Source organism: Macaca nemestrina, chromosome 1 (assembly GCF_043159975.1).
Source record: "Macaca nemestrina isolate mMacNem1 chromosome 1, mMacNem.hap1, whole genome shotgun sequence".
NCBI classification, from domain to species: Eukaryota; Metazoa; Chordata; class Mammalia; order Primates; family Cercopithecidae; genus Macaca; species Macaca nemestrina.
This window is the reverse complement of record NC_092125.1, coordinates 8,237,744-8,255,105: the sequence shown is the minus strand read 5'-3', so window position 1 is coordinate 8,255,105 and position 17,362 is coordinate 8,237,744. Positions and strand designations below refer to the sequence as shown.

Sequence of the window (17,362 nt, the reverse complement as noted above, 5' to 3'; positions counted from 1 at the left end):
ATACTTTTAATGTTTAGTTTAGATTCAGGGGGTACATATGCAGGTCTGTTACATGGGTATATTGCATGATGCTGAGCTTTGGGGTATGACTGATCCCAACACCCAGGTAGTGAGCAAAGTCTCCAATAGGTACTTTTTCAGCCTTTGCACCTCTCCATCATTCCCCCCCACAGAACCCCCCATTGTCTACTGCTCTCATCCTTATGTCCACGTCTCCCTAATGTTTAGCTCCCTCTTATAAGTGAGAACATGTAGTATTTGGTTTCTTTTCTTGTGCTTATTTGCTTCGGATAATGGCCTCCAGCTGTATCTATGTTGCTGCAAAGGACATAATTTCATTCTTTTTCATGGCTGTGTAGTATTCCATGGTAAATTAAATGCCACTGTGTAAATTAAATGCCAAATTTTCTTTATTCAATATACCATTGATGGGCACCTAGGTTGATTTCATGTCTTTGCTGTTGTGAATAGTGCTGTGATAAACATACAAGTGCACATGTCCTTTTGGTAGAATGATTTGTTTTCCTTTGAATATATACCTAGTAATGGGATTGCTGGGATGAATGGTAGCTCTATTTTTAGTTCTTCGAGAAATCTCCAGACAACTTTCCCCAATGACTGAACTAATTTACATTCCCACTAACAGAGTATAAACATTCTGTTTTCTCCATAGCCTTGCCAGTATTTGTTATTTATTGACTTTTTAGTAATAGCCATTTTGACTGGTGTGACATGGTATATCATTGTGGTTTTGATTTACAGTTCTCTGATGATCAGAAATGTTGAGCATTTTCTTATATGTTTGCTGGCTGCTTGTATGTCTTCTTTTGAGAAGCGTCTGTCCACGTCCTTTGCCCACTTTTTAATGGGGTTGTTTCTTGCTTGTTGCATTAAGTTCCTTATAGATTTTTTTATTAGACCTTTGACAGATACATAGTTTGCAAATATTTTCTCCTATCCTCTAGGTTATCTGTTAATTCTGTGGATAGTTTCTTTTGCTGTGCAGAAGCTCTTTAGTTTAATTCATTAGTTTAATTTAGTTTAGGTTCCGCTTGTCAATTTTGGTTTCTGTTGCAATTGCTTTTGAGGACTTAGTGATGAATTATTTGCCAAGGCCATTGTCCAGAATGATATATCCTAGGTTTTCTTCTAGGATTTTTATATTTTGAGGTCTTATATTAATCTTTAATCCATTTTAATTTTTGTATTGGCATAAGGTAGGGGTCCAGCTTCATTCTTCTGAATGTGGCTAGCCAGTTATCCCAGAATCATTATTGAATAAGGAATCCTTTCTCCATTGCTTATTTTTGTTGACTTTGCCAAAGATCATATGGTTATAGATGTGCAGCTTTATTTTGGGGCTCTCGATTCTGTTTCATTGGCTTATGTGTCTGTTTTTGTAATGTGTACTACAATGGCTTTTTAATGTGTACTAAAATAGTCGTTTCTAGGACCTTTTGTGTGCAATGTGTGTGCCCAGAGGTACCAGTAAAACCCCTGCCTCGCCTTCTGTTTCAGTTTGCTACAACTGACGCTGTCTCTACTTCCTACCAAAGCTCTCTTGAGCTTTCCTGTGCCTTTGCCTGCAGCCCACACTGCAAGTCCTTAGTGCCGGATCTCTCTTGATGATGCAAATACATCTGGGGAAGCCCATTTCTGACTCCACTTTAACTGGCTGGAATTAGAATGCTTTTTGAACTTGTACACAAAATATCAGAAATCTTATCCAACTTGATTTTCAAAGAATGGAGTTTATAAAGATATAGACCTTTTAGTCCGTATTGGTTTGTCTTAGCTACTGAACAGAATCAAAACATTCCATTTTTCTATAAAACCAAGATAACTATGAAAAAGCAGTTTTTCATATCAACTGATCTATAGAGGCTTATGTTCAGCATAACCTACTTGGTAAGTTCAAACTGGGGATGGAAACAGGTCAGGATGCTAATAAAGTGAAATAAACTTTTTTTTTTTTTTTGAAATGGAGTCTCACTCTGTCGCCAGGCTGGAGTGCAGTGATGCAACCTCGGCTCACTGCAACCTTTGTCTCCCAGGTTCAAGTGATTCTCCTGCCTCAGCCTCCGGAGTAGCTGGGACTACAGGCACCCGCCGCCATGCCCAGCTAATTTCTAATTTTTGTATTGTTAGTAGAGACAGGGTTTCACCACGTTGGCCAGAATGGTATTGCTCTCTTAACCTTGTGATCTGCCTGCCTCGGCTTCCCAAAGTGCTGGGATTATAGGCGTGAGCCACCGCACCCAGCCAATAAACTCTTCGGTAATCTGCTTTATGCAATAGAGTCCCTGTGCCCTAAAGTTGTCTTAGAAAAGACAGCCTAAGTAGTTACTATACTTTGGACCTCACAGCCCAAGTACATCACACCATCAATATCCCCTTTAAAAGACAGGGGTGAGGTTTTATAAAAGTATGTTTTAAACAAATGCCAGTAGGAAATTCAAAGTTGGATAATTCATATTGCTGCTGTGACTTATTTTCACTTAAAAAGAAAAAATCATAGAAAATGGAGCATCATTGCCTGCAGGTACAGACATGTATGGTGTCTGAGATCATTGTTATTCTCTTCCTCTCATTTTTCTCCCATATCATCTTAATGGAATAATTACATTATTCTTTACTTGTACATAATTCAGGCAAGCTAAGCACAACCTCTAACATGTTTCTTCAGAGGGAAAAAACCCACACATAATGATTAAAGAATAAGTTACTGTAAGTAGCAAGTATTCCAGGTTTGGGGAGAAAGTGCAGGAGATGATCCCCTCGGAAATGGACACCGATGGGTGGTAACGTGTGTGGGAACAAGAGTGATTCCATCTTAGATGCTAGTCCGCCATGTTGACTCCTGACTAACCCTGAGTCTGGGAATGCCTCCAAGATGTCTAGTGATGATTTACTCTCTATGTAGAAACACTTATTTACTCTGAATTTCCCCTTTCCTCCACAACCACCTTTGATCTTGTTGCATACATCACCCGTAGCTGTGACACCCATAGCATTCTTTCAGCCACCCACTCATTCCTTCCAGAGCAAATACACTTTGCCCCCAGGATATAGCAACCCTGGATCTGGAAGGCTGTAGTGTGAAGGCCTACTTCTCTTGTGGCCACTCAAGACCATGCGTCTGTCTGTAAGTTCCCCAGTAAAGCACCCTTTGCCAACAAACTGGATTTTTCTGCTCTGTTCTTTGGTTTCTCGGCTCCTTCTGCATTTGATGGACACTTTGCATGTATGGCCCTTTCATGGAACAATGCGAAACTTATAACATTCAGTATTTTGGGACGATCTACTTTAAGAGATATTCTGTAAATGATTTGCTGTGTAGGCCATGACATTTCCTCAGGCTCACCACTGAAACATCAACCTACTATAAAATGATAAAACATGAGCTTTAAATGTGAGCACTCTAACATATTTATATGAAAGACACAACAGATGGGCAGAAAGAAACACTGAGAATGGGAATTTTTTTTCTTTTTAAATTCTTTTTTTTTTTTTTTTCAGATGGAGTCTCACTCTGTCACCCAGGCTAGAGTGCAGTGGCACGATCTCAGTTGACTGCAACCTCCATTTCCCAGGTTCAAGTGATTCTCCTGTCTCAGCCCCCCAGGTAAGCTGGGATTACGGGTGCGCCCTACCACACCCTGGCTAATTTTTGTATTTTTTTTTTTTTTTTGAGACGGAGTCTCACGCTGTTGCCCAGGCTGGAGTGCAGTGGCGCGATCTCGGCTCACTGCAAGCTCCGCCTCCCGGGTTCCCGCCATTCTCCTGCCTCAGCCTCCTGAGTAGCTGGGACTACAGGCGCCCGCCACCGCGCCCGGCTAATTTTTTTTTTTTTTTTTTTTTTTTGTATTTTTAGTAGAGACGGGGTTTCACTGTGGTCTCGATCTCCTGACGTTGTGATCCGCCCGCCTCGGCCTCCCAAAGTGCTGGGATTACAGGCTTGAGCCACCGCGCCCGGCCAATTTTTGTATTTTTAATAGAGATGGGGTTTTGTCATGTTGGCCAGGCTAGTCTCGAACTCTTGACCTCAGGTGATCCACCCGCCTCAGCCTCCCAAAGTGCTGGGATTATAGGCGTGAACCACTGTGCCCGGCTGGGAATTTGCTTTTCAACAGGGAAAAGAGGCAATGTATCTGCCAGGTAATAATGATGACAAGCACAAAACACTGATTTCAAGGTACTGAGTATGTGAGAGGACCAATACTAGTTTCCTTAGGTGTATTAATTTGAATTATTTTAACAACTTTAGAAAGTCAATATTATGATTTCTGTTTGAAAAGTGAGCAAACTGAGGCTCAGAGGTGTTGCATGCCTTGCCTAAAGTCACACAGTTGGTATGTGGTTATGACAGCATTTATGGTCAGGTCTGTCTGCCTCCAATGCCTGGGGTTTTCCTCTATGAGCTCCCTCTTAGCTGTTCCAGTGTTCCTCCTCTAGAATTTTATATTCTTTAGTGAGACAATCTCCAGGCATTATCCTAGGTTGAATAAAATGCTCCATAAAGTTCTCCAGCTCAGATCTACAAATCAGTAGTTGTTTTGTAAAATAACTTCTTTCTCCAAGGACCTCAGTTTTGAGGAATGTGTGCCCTGGACGAAGAAACTGGCATTCTCGCTACTGGAAAGAAATAATTTTGTCTCCATATTAATTTTTCGGTATTCTGGTTTTTAGACTTTTTTTTTCATGAGTTATGTTAGTTTTGACTCTTTTGACTAGAGCCTGACCATTCTTGGATGATCTACTAAATTCAAGTTTCTGAAACGACACACATGAGAGATAGCTTTATTGATTTTCTACGAATTTTCCTGTATTTTTTCTTCTTACAAAAATGTGTCTCCAGGAGGAATACCAAAGAAAGACAAGCTGCCGCGAAGCTTCTCACTGCCTTTGTATATTATGCTAGCTCCTCTGCCTCAAACACTTGCCCTGCCTTCTCATCTGAAAAATCATTCTTCTTAAAATCCAGCTCAAATGCTACCAGTTCTTTTATGAAATCATTCTGGAAGACCCTAGGGAAAGTCAATTTCTCATTCTTTTAAACATTTGTATAATTTTGCATATACCACTCTCCTAGTCACTTGACACTCTACAGTAACTCCTGTATAATTCTACTTTCCCATCTAGCCTATGAGCTACCCAATGGTGTCAAAGAACTCGGTCACCTTTGCGAACCTAGCATCTTCTACTGCACCTGGCACAGGAAGAAAAATACTCAATAAATACTTGCAGAAATGACATCTAAAAACCATGCAATCTTGTCTTTGAAAACTGTACTGTTCAGGAAGATCTAAGAAGATGAATACTTACTAGGGGCTCTTTTTCTCCTTGAAGCTTGACTGAAATAATGGTTGTTGAGCCAAGTTTGTTCTAAGTTCACTGAACTTGATTTATTAGCATTGAATTTCCTTTTTTAGCCTTTTTTTTTTTTTTTGCTTGTAATTGGCCTCTCCATGTTTAACACAATCCTCCACTTATAAAAATCATAGGATGCTTCATAGAACAGTGAGAAAAGTGGACCCTCGGGAAGTCAAGGGACTTACCAAAAATCACACAGCTAAGTGGGAGAGTTGAACTAGAACTTTGGTTCTATGCGCCTCTTTTTTATTCTTTCTAGTAGGTCAGGTTGCTCTGACAAAACAATAACCCCTTTAATCTTCTTTATAGCTCTTTGACTTAATCAGAAGGCTTTCTTTAATAGTTGCAGAGGGCACCACACCACAGAAAAAGTTGTCACGAGGTTTGGTAACTTTCCAAACAAAGTCGCTTATAAATTAAACGTTAAAAATATTGGCCCCATCCTGAGAATTGTGGTTTCCTTTTCTTAATGAAAAAAGCAATAAAATGCAAGTACACATCCATCTGGACATACAGGCTGTCAATAATAAAATAATGAGAGATGGCACTGACCATAATCTGTGTTTTCCGGCTCCCAACAATTTGATGGCCAAAAATAGGGCGTCTGTGGAATGAAAAGAAGTGGAACCCAGGTTAGACAAATAAAAAATTAGTGGAGTTTCTGGCTGGTGAACTGCATTTATCTTCCACAATTCTCTATTTGTTTGCTATATGTTTTATAATACAGAACATGTTCCAAGAGAGACATTGTAAACTCTTTGTCTACATTTACTTTGCTGACCAATTGCTCAGCTTCTAAATATGGGTAGCAAGCAGGTATTTAACACGTCATCCCTTTGCTGTAATTTTGCACCAACTGACATAAAGGCAAAAAGGTCTGATTGTATCATTCAAACAAAAAGTATTCATCCACAGAGAGGACTGAAAGAGTATTATGTTCAGCAAGACTCAGGATGAAATACATTTAAATATAACATTCTTTTCTGTGAATCATGTATCTCAACACTGCTTTTGGTAGCTCAAAAAAGTTCAACCAACCGATAGACTCTTTCTCTGAGATCTGACAATGATTTGCCTGGCTCCATTAGTCATATAATGCGGTTCTCAGCATTGTCCAATGAGATTAAAGCAACTTTTTACTCTCACTTTTAAAGACATTTCCTAAATTCCTCTTGTAACTAATTGCTACCATTTAGTAGTGCAACAGGGTGACTCCGGTCAACAGTACATTATACATTTGAAATTATACATTTTCATTATACATTTGAAAATAACTAAGAGTGTAACTGGATTGTTTGTAGCACAAACAATAAATGCTTGAGGAAACGGAGATCCCATTCTCCATGATGTGATGACTTCACGTTGCATCCTTGTATTAAAACACCTCCTGTGTTTCATAAATATATACGCCTATTATGTACCCATAAAAATTAAAATTAAAAAATTTAAATTAAACAACCCACAAAAAAGAAATAAAAATAAAAACATTTCCTTACAAAGACACCTATTGCTCTAAAGTTTTAAACTACACAAATCAGAGATCTTTTTTTAAAGGAATAGTGTCTTAATTGAGTGATATAATCTATAATAGACAGAATCTGGATTCTGTAGAATTCTAGAAACTGACTAAACTACAAAGAAAATGTCTGACTAAGAAAAACTTTATTATTATCATTAACATTTATATTTTCTAAAAGGACGTTCCTAGCCCTGCTAGTTGAACATTCCTGGCTCCTGACCACAAGGAAACTTGAGGATCACCTGTCTCCTTATCAACCTCCAGTCCCTGGAATGATGAGGCCTGTAGGACTCACTGTAACAGTGATGGCAAATATCAGAACTGTGGGCTTAATTCTATCTGTTAGCTAACTATACTAACTGGCCATGTGCAATGAGAATATTTGGAGTCATCTCTGATTATCTGATCATTTTCCCCTCTAGAAGAGAGACTCTAAGGAGGGAAAATGGGTAGATAGGAAGAACTGTTTGAATCTCTACAGAAAAGCCTTTCCAAACTGGCTCAGAGGCCCCCCGACCACCATCACCCAGGGATTTTGACTTACCCTCTGTTCTTTCTTGGAAATTATAGTAGTAAAATAAAGAAAGCTACTAATAGTAGTTTTGTGAACATGAGAACAAAATCATCGTAGGAATTTTGAAGAAAGAAGAAAAGATTGAACCGCTAGACAAAAGAGGATAATAAGACTTTATACGGGTCACCCTCAGCACCCCAATCTTACTTCACTCCATGGGAGATGAAGCTTCGAGAATTTGATTTCTTAAAAATAAAATTGAATCAGGATTCTAGGGGAGCCATAGGGGTCAAAGTAGTTAAAACTTTGCTTTCATGTAGGGTGTTACTTTTTGAGATGCTTCTTATGGAATGCGCAGTTCCCCGGGTCGTTTCTATATTTTGGGAGTATGTATGTGTATGTGTCGGTGTGTGTGCAGGTGTATCTATTTCTCTAAACTTAAAATACCTATTCTAGTCAGACCAGTCAGACATATACCTTTTCCACAAAAGCACAAAAAATATTCTCAACTGCATTCTTATACTTTTCTTCATTCTTCAACATTTATTTTCATGAGAATTTAATGACAGTAAAATTAAAGCATAAAGCAATTTTTTCTTGTGATATTATGTGGAAATGCCACTAAACCAATGTTCTTCACTAATATTGGAAGATTTTTTCTAAGAAGTAATGCTTTGATTTGTAGTAAAATGTAAGAGAACAACAAACTCATAGTTTTTTGGAATTTAAATACATACTTTTATAGTTCTACCATACATTAGGACAATTTAATGCATGAGTTTCTTGATTTTTCAATATTGGCTTCCTTAGCTAGGATGAAACTCATCCAAAACTGTTCAACTGTTGTTCAGTAACTGTTGGAGCATATACTAATATATTGAAAGTCACAAAAGAGAGCTAAAGAATCACAGCAGATCTCAATTTCAATTAGCTAAGAGAGGATATTAGACAATTGTGATTTTACAGTAAATTTTAAAAATTACATGATGAAGACATGTACTACAAATTTGAGACAAATATACAAATTGTCATGCCAGTGAAGTCAATATTTCTGTTTGTCTCAAACTAATGCTTTGAAGACTCAATTTTTTTTTGTTTGTTTGTTTTTTTAAATTTTGAGGCAGAGTCTCTTATTCTGTTGCAAGGCTGCAAGTGCAGTGGTGTGATCTCGGCTTATTGCAACCTCTGCCTCCCGGGTTCAAGTGATTCTCCCGCCTCAGCCTCCCAAGTAGCTGGGATTACAAGCATGCACCACCACGCCCAGCTAATTTTTGTATTTTTAGTAGAGACGGGGTTTCACCATGTTGGCCAGGATGGTGTCCATCTCTTGACCTCACGATCCACCTGCCTCGGCCTCCCAAAGTGCTGGGATCACAGGTGTGAGTCACTGTGCCTGGCCTAGATTCTTAATGATGGTTAGACTCTCAGTCATTCACTAGAGAATTTGTAAACACGGTATCCCAAGTTTTCTATTTGAATTTGTGATTTTAAAATATCCTTCTAAGGAGTTGAATTTCACTTCAGTATAATAAAGAACTTTCACTGTTTGGAACCAACATAAAAGTAGAAGTGAACACCTTGAATAATAATATGTGTTCCATCATTAGAGCTCTCCCAGTACAGACTGATTAATGACTTGGTAGACATTATAGTAGAAATCCAGTTACCTCTGACTTTCCTGGTGTTTTTTAAAACCTTGGTTTTAGAATTCTAATATTATTAGATTTACAAATGTGTTGTATTTAGACACTATTTCAAATATGGATGCATCATTAAAATAAGTAACATCTAATATTTAGCGCTAATGTCATTTTAATGTGTATATGTATGGATAATGTTTATTTTATATCTATCTATCTATCTGAGTACACTGAACTTGACAACTCTGTCTATCCCTAGCAGTTATGTAATTCATATGTCATTTGTACCCATTCCCTTGCTTTGTTCTAAAGCCCCTTTAAAAATTCCCTCCTTTTCTCCTGTGTGTATGGTGATCCCTTCTTTTACATGGGGTTTTTTTTTTTTTTTTTTTTTATAGAGTCCCACTCTGTCACCCAGGCTGGAGTGTGGTGGCACAATCTCAGCTCACTGCAACCTCTGCCTCCCAGGTTCAAGCTATTCTCCTGCCTCAGCCTCCCAAGTAGCTGGGATTACAGGCACAGGTATATGCCACCACACCCAGCTAATCCAGCTGATTTTTTTTTTTTCAGTAGAGATGGGGTTTCACCATGTTGGCCAGGCTGGTCTCGAGCTCCTAACCTCAAGTGATGAGTCTGCCTTGGCTTCCCAAAGTGCTGGGATTACAGGTATGAGCCACTGTGCCCGGCCTCATGTGAGATTTTAGACCCATGAGCATGACTAAGACACGTAAACCTCGTCTGCCTACTACCTTTTTTCTGGGAATAGAGATTTCTTTAAAAATCAGGAAGCATTAATCACATATAAACAATTTATTTGCCGATCACCAATAATTCCTAGTTGTTAAAAATTTAACTTTGGGACCACAAGTTACTTTAATAATACGCTATTTTAAGCTATCATTAGTGTAAGTTTAGCTGTATAAAGCATAAAGCTCCATTAATGTAAAGCTTTTGCAAGTTAAGTAATTTAACTAAGCGCTTGATAACTTAGGTCAGTATCACAGTTTCAGGAGATGGTTATATTTCCTTCTAGCTCTTAAGTGCAAAACTGTCCTACGATTATTTGCCTTGGGAGAACTGAGTCTTAAGGAAGGAGCAGTGAGACTGTTCTATGAGGACAATAATCTTTAAAATGATTTTTTAAAGCAAATGATTAAAGTGATTTTTAAAGCATATTTCCTCTTTGTTCTCGGTTTTCCCAAACAAATTTTAGGCACTCCGATTACTATTCAGTCATTTATGTAGACATAGAGCATTCAATAATATTTAGAACAAGTGAGAAGAAGGCTCTAAAGTCTGAAAGTTGGACCATGGGGAGAACCCTCCAGCAAATACCTGTTGGAAATGGGTTAGAGTTTGACATCTGGCATTTTATGTGCCTAAATTTTACAGTCTAGAATCTGCTAGTCAGTTATTAATGAGCCATAATGTCTACTGAAATGTAGATACACTTTAGGTAAATCAACGTGAACTCAAGTGTCAAATATACTTACGATGACTGAAATTAGAGTCCACAGTTATTGCCTGAAAGAATAATTGCATCTGTGTCATTTGCAAATGACCTAGAATGACTCTTATCAGTTTGCAAGTTATCTGAGGTGTCCTGTTGCAGTTGAGTGCACACACACAATATATCATCATGTCAGTCTTCACAGACTTGTAGAAGAGCCTGGATGCCAAGAGTTTATATAATTAGCTGAATCCTATCTGGAGCTTCAAGCAGTCCCATTAACATTTACTTGGGCTGAAGATGGTCTGGATCACAGGCAAGGGTCAGACACAGGAAGACTCTCTGGTCTTCCCAAATGCCATTAAGTCACTTTCTGAATTTCCCTTAAGCTTTTCATATAAAATAGAACTTCAATCATCACACCATTTAGCTTTCACACATCACCTTGACTAAGCATACTTTATCTTTCTCTGTGTTTATTGCTTTTCATGTCTTTAACGTTAATCAGTTTCTAACTAGCCTAAGTCAAAGTAAAATAAGTCATAGTTTTTAAAAGTTCTGTTCAAAAGAAACCTAATGAACAAGTGAAATGCAGGCTTCTAGTTTACTGTTAAAGAACGTTTCTATTAAACTTACTTGAAACCGGTAAAAGGTGCCATCATCCTTGAGTGTGAGGACATGATCTGAGATTGGAAAGAAGTAGCCATGGGCAGCCATTAATGTTCCCAAATGGAGCGCCTCCACTGTTTTATGAAAACAAACAAAGAACATAAAAAATCCTTTTAAATGTATTCATTTATAGGAATGTAACGTTTTTGTGTGGTTCCTTTTGTCAGATACAGTAAGTTCCTCTTCAAAGATTTAATTTCTGACTTCCTTGTTCTTTGTTCTCGAGATCAACTTCCTTGTCCCTTCTCCTGAGCTATCTACTCTGTAAACAACTTCTCCTACCAGTCCCAGTCTGTAACTCACATCTCTTCCTTATTTGGAAAGAGCCCTCTTTTACTCCTGGCTACCCATTCTGTAAACTGCCCCTCCCACTGAAACAGCTCTTCCCCCTGAAACTATGCTCAAACATGCCTTGTACCATAACGGACAGCCTCTCCCTTCCCACCTAATTAGCCATATTCAGTTTTAAACAGTAGCCAATTGGGTTAGTTTAGATTGTGCGGTACAACTCCAGCCAATGGGGACAGGACACAGGAGCAGGGACTAACAGTATTAGGGATAAAAACCCCTTCCCTCCTTTGTTCGGTGTGCTCTCACAGTGGCCAGAAGTGCAAGCAGCACCCTTCTGCAGAAGTAAATTTGCCTTGCTGAGAAATCCTTTGTTTGAGTGCTTGTTTTCCTTGTGACTCTGAGCTCTTGTTTCTAACACTTTAGAGCACATTCTTGGCATTCTGAAAACCTGACTTGGTGCTTTTACTTCTTTTTTCAGCTCTTTCATGCAAGATACTAACATGGTTCTAGTTCCTGGTAGCAAGTGCCATAACCAACCTCATCCCATGACAACCAGCCCATAAGAAGATAAAGTTAAGAGATGTTAAAATGGGGAGGCTCTTCTGAATCTGTAGAATCTGTCTCCCTGATTTTATAGACATGTGTTGGCCCTGTGTTAATGTTCTCTCACAGGCAGTTGCATTTTGGCACTTATATATCACTTTAAACTTTTAAAAGTTTTCAATTGCATCACCTCATTCTCCATATCATAGATATCTAGTACCATCAGTAATGTTTCTAATGATACGGACCATTATTTTGTGATGCTAACAGGGAATATTAAGGCATCAAGGACCACCTCTACTGCACTATTGAATCTACAGACTGGTGGTTGTAAAGATTGTTCTAGCTTTTACTACTCTATATAGTATTCTAAATATGGAGTGGGATAGAGTGGGAAGAGATTTATCGGACAATGGAAACATATAGTCTGAAAGTAAGGCTGTAATACTCATACTGTCTATAGCCGCCAACAATTTCTTCCAACAAAAGGGTTAATAAAATTTGGTCAATATTTACTACTGCATTGGTGCAGAGATGACATAAAGTTTTCTAACTTAAAGGCTAGAAAATATGAAACTATGCAAAATAGTTTTCTACCCCAACATAAAAATATATGTACAGTTGTCCCTTGGTATCCTCAGGGGATTGGTTTGAGGACCTTCACAGATACCAAACATCAGGGATGCTCAAGTTCTCCAGTTTGCCCTCCCACATCTGTGGATTTTTGATCATGGGTGGTTGAATCCACAGATGTGGAAGTCATAAAAGAGAGGGTCTACTATATTTAGAAAATATCAAAAAAGTTAGATTTATTTATCTGTTTATGTATCTTTACGTACAATTCATTTATAAATTTACTTCTGTTTCTTAGTCAAGAAGGTAGGATTCTTACAGCAGTTCCAGGATGACATGGATCTATCTATATCTCCAGTCATCAACCATGGGGAGCTTTTACACCTCAGTAAGAACTGAGTAACTAAGCAGCTAGCTATGGTACAGCAAAGCATAAGAATCCCATCCTTCTACCCCTCACACCTACATAAATAAACAACTTGTTGTTAAATTTTTATCTATTGTGGGGTACTATGATGCCCCTTGAAATTGTTATCTAGCATTTTGCAAACATTTCAATTGATAACTTCTACCTCTGATCTCTCCCTGCATTGTTCTTGCTGATAATAAAGAACAACTGCCAATTATTCTTCATTCTTTGCCCTGGCTTTGGAAGACTGTTACTAAGTGATCCAGCCATCACCTCCAAACTCCCAATCAAGTCTCTCTGTATAGAATGTTGTTTTTCTACAGAGGAGCATTTTTTCATCAATTGTGTGTGTGTGTGTGTGTGTATTTTCATCATTTCCACATCCTTTCAGTTCAAAGTCAAGGCCTTCTCAAAGCATGCATTGCTCATAGCAACATGCCTACCTATCCTTGTTAAAACTTTGGTGCCAGGGTGTCATTGTGGAAAGAACAAGAACTTTGGAGACACCCACTGTCTTCTGTTACTTTCATTCTCTGTGCCTCCCCCATCTATTAATAAAGGTCATAAACCCAACTGGCAGGATTGATGTGAGAATGACATAAGCCCACTCATAATGAAATTGGAATCGTGCTTCCAGCCTAGTAGATACTCTGTATATGGTAGCTACTGTGCTTCATTATTTACACAAAATAATTTTTATTTTTCTAGAAACCACTTTCAGAGAATCTACTTCCATACATTTGCCCTCCACTAGGTTGAGTGAATATTTCCAACACACAGAAAAATAAATGTTTGAAGTGATAGATATGTTAATTATTCTGATTTGATCATTGCACATTTCATGTACTGAAATATTACTCTGTACCCTTATAAATATGTAACAAAAGTTTTAAACAGCTAGGCTGAGTGAGGGAACCTGACAGTCCTAAACAGCCATGTTCATCAACATCATCTTATTCTTTTTTTTTTTTTTTGACTGTCTGTAAAATTAAAATGATAAGAGGATCTATAAGGATAGTGGGCCCATAACAAATGAGCAGGTGCTTATAGTTCTGGTTAAATTCTGAGTTCCTAAGTACCCCTGTGGATGAATGAAGAACATGCCATCCCAAAATACCCCAGATTGTTTCAAGTTGAAAACACTGGAGAAATTGTAGTTTCAGAAGCGGCTAGCTGGCCTATCCCTTCCTATATGCAGCAAGCCATAAAGATTCCTCTGGGAGGAGTATCTTCCCTTTGCCAGGGCAAGAAAATAGCTCTTATCACCAGACACTGGGAGTTGGGGGCTGCGATGAACCTGAATAAAGGGCTGGGTGCGATGGCTCATGCCTGTAATCCTAGCACTTTGGGAGGCCAAGGTGGATGGATCACTTGAGGCCAGGAGTTCAAGACCACCCTGGCCAACCTGGTGAACCCTGTCTCTACTAAAAAAAAATAAAAAATAAAAAAATTAGCTGGGCATGGTGGCAGACGTCTGTAGTCCCAGCTACTTGGGAGACTGAGGCATGAGAATCACTTGAATGTGGGAGGCAGAGGTTGTAATTAGTGGAGATCATACCACTGCACTCCAGTCTGGGCAACAGAGCAACACTGTCTCAAAAAATAAAATAAAATTAAATTAAAAAAAATTAAAATTAAGAAACTTAATCAAGTAACCCTTACTTTCCATTAGTTTTATACCCCCCATAAATCCCCTAGTGATTCTGCTAGAAAATTTACTGCCTTCAGCCAGATTTTGTTTGTTCTGTCATTTTTTTTCTTAAATTTATTATACTTTGTTTAAAAAGTATAGAAGTGTCTTGCTTTGGCCATTTCTTCAGACTTCACTCTCTTATGAAGATCCCCATGTGCGTGTAAAACTAATAAAATGTGTATGCTTTTCTCTATTAATCCTCTTGGTGTCCATTTGGTCTCCAGATCCACAGAAGAGCTTAGGGCAGTTGCAGGTGATCTCTGACTTCCTTACACCTGTCAGGTAATATGGGGTGAAGCAACATGTAACATCCTTTGCAGGTCTTCAAAGTCAGGTGGCCCATCTGTCTTCGTATAGCCATCTTTATTATTTTAGTCCCAGCAGTCTGTGATCTGGGAAGATAGTGTTAGCACACTTTCCCGGAAGAGAAATTAAGTTATGGCGCATAAGGAAATCTGCAGAGTATAGATACAAGAAGGGAAAACGGAGATGCCCAGGAAGATAGACAGTAAGAGGAGCTTCTGAGTTCTAAGCACAGGAAAGAGTATGACTAAAACCAAGCCAAGAAACAACAAAAAGCAGTTGGGTGTTAAAGTGTTGATGAGGATTAGAAAAATAGAGTGAAAGTAAATATAGGGATGCTACGAAAAAGAAAAACAGAAGTGAATGATCATAAGACTATTCTTGGCTCCTGCATCTCGTTAACTACTAATTTACAAGTTATATACTTCTAGAGTGTGACGTGTATGTTGGCAGGTTCTTCTTCCTGTGATACTACCATAATCAGGCATTAAGAAATGCTTGCAAATGAGAATGAGTGAATTAGTAAAATTCCTCTTCCTTTTTTGAGGTACAGTATTTTGGTTTGATTTGATGATATGCATTCTCATTTTATGCCTCTTCCGAGTGATACTTAATGTTCTATAACTTTATGATTAAGGAAAATTTGTTTTGATACTTTTGCATTATGTCATGAATTTAGTAGAAATATACTGGTGGTAATTTCTATATGAGTCACACATATTTCATATGTCAAAGTGAAATCAAACCTTCTGACTTAATGGTTAAGAGGACTGACCTTCTAACAATGCTTACAAATGGTTCTAAGGTTTTTGGTCAAATAATCATCTAGAGGTACTGAAATAATAATAGATATTTTGTGTTCGTTACAGGATCTCCAGAAAATATAGCTCCAGAGCAGGATAAATGCCTAGATGAAAAACCAGAAAGTTGGGGTGAATTTTTTTGCTTCATTTAGGATGACAAGTTTAGCACTCAGCATATCCATGGCAAAAGTAGCAAGTGAATCAATGTTTGCTGAATCAACGAACAAGGACATTTATGAGTAAATGACACACCAAGAATATTAAAATCCTAACATGCACAGAAAAACACCAGACTAATTATTGTGTCTGATAAGCTGTTGAGGTGGGGCTACTGTAGCTATTTTGTTGTGAGAAAAGATAATAGTGATATTAACATGATAAATGCCAGTAAGAGGTCTCAGAGTGGACTTGGGGCAGTATTCTCAAGAGAGACTTGTTTATTGTCACAGACAAACATGGCGCCACACTTCCCTGTGGTCCCACTGCTCCTAAATCTTAGCACCATCTTAATCGAATGAGAATCCATAACAATCTTGGAACAAAGTGTTGAAAGAGTTTCATGAGTAATCTATCAAGATCACTCTCCCAGTAACGGCACACCAGATGGCTCAGCAGCATCACGCTTCACGGCAAAATAATCGCTAATTAATCTTCTCGTACATGTGTTATTCTCTTCACCCACACAGCTAAAGTTCAGCGATAAACCTACTGAAAAATTCCAGTTTGTTTTTCTGTTTGGATATTCAAGCCATGAGCAAACTGAGAAACAAAAATCAGTCTCCAAACACCTCTGATTAGGTGAACAGCCTAGAATAGCTGTGTTAAGCCTGATGCCACCATAGGATGATTTCACCCCAAACTCTAAAGGAATGGTATTATCAACATCCTCTGAGAGCAAAGAGAATTCTCCACAGCATAATTTGCTTTTGACCACAACGACTTCAAAAAGTTAACAGGATGAAAACCATAGTATAAAAGAGGCTTGGGGAACTCCAGTGGTGCAATCGGTTAGCGCACAGTACTTATAAAAGAGGCTTGAGTACTTGAGTGTAAAGTACTCTAAGTTTACAATGTAATTTTAAAACTCATTAATGTTTTCCTTACCCAGAGGTCAACTTCTTGCAGCCTCCTCTTCTTCTAAATACAGCTCATAATTTTGAAATGATTAATAAAATGCCTCTGAGTCAAGAAAATGATAATTTAAAAACTTCATTGAATCCTATATTTTCTCACTATCATGTTATTTACTTGTATTTATGTGCATGTATTAAAATTTTTTTCATTTCCAACACAGTATAAGTATGATTAGTGTGTGGCGAGAAATATTTTAAAAGAAAATCTAAAGAGAAAAAACATGGCAACTGATTCTATTAAGGAAATAGAGATGCTAAAATGAAGACAAAGGTAAGTTACTTAATGATAAAATAACAGGCATTCATCAGGACAATTCTGAGCCATAAAAAGAAGATATGTTAGAATTGTCATTTTCTGTTTAAGAAGACATGGACGTGGTCATTCTAGAAATCCTTCAATATATTATGCTTTATTTTTTAGAACTGGCATTTGGAAAGGTAAGGTTAGT

The 17,362-nt window shown here is 38.1% G+C and overlaps 1 protein-coding gene and 1 long non-coding RNA gene across 7 annotated transcripts in view; one reads left to right on the top strand and one right to left on the bottom strand.

Moving 5' to 3' along the window:
• The window catches only part of LOC105474645 (regulator of G protein signaling 7), a 569,035-nt gene that overhangs the window by 140,459 nt on the left and 411,214 nt on the right, over window positions 1-17,362 (bottom strand). For 5 of the 6 annotated variants that reach the window (XM_011729459.3, XM_011729461.3, XM_071073718.1 and 2 more), the window contains 2 exons: window positions 11,133-11,239; window positions 5,926-5,977 (listed from right to left, as the gene is read on the bottom strand). In XM_011729459.3, the coding sequence (XP_011727761.1) occupies window positions 5,926-5,977; window positions 11,133-11,239 (159 nt within the window). Of the gene's footprint in view, window positions 1-5,925; window positions 5,978-11,132; window positions 11,240-17,362 lie in introns of those variants that run through there. The other variant, XM_071073722.1, reaches the window with a different exon arrangement.
• On the top strand, window positions 3,065-17,032 carry LOC139357272 (uncharacterized). Its single transcript, XR_011610213.1, has 3 exons — window positions 3,065-3,145; window positions 3,520-3,625; window positions 15,847-17,032. It is a non-coding gene; the product is annotated as an uncharacterized lncRNA (long non-coding RNA).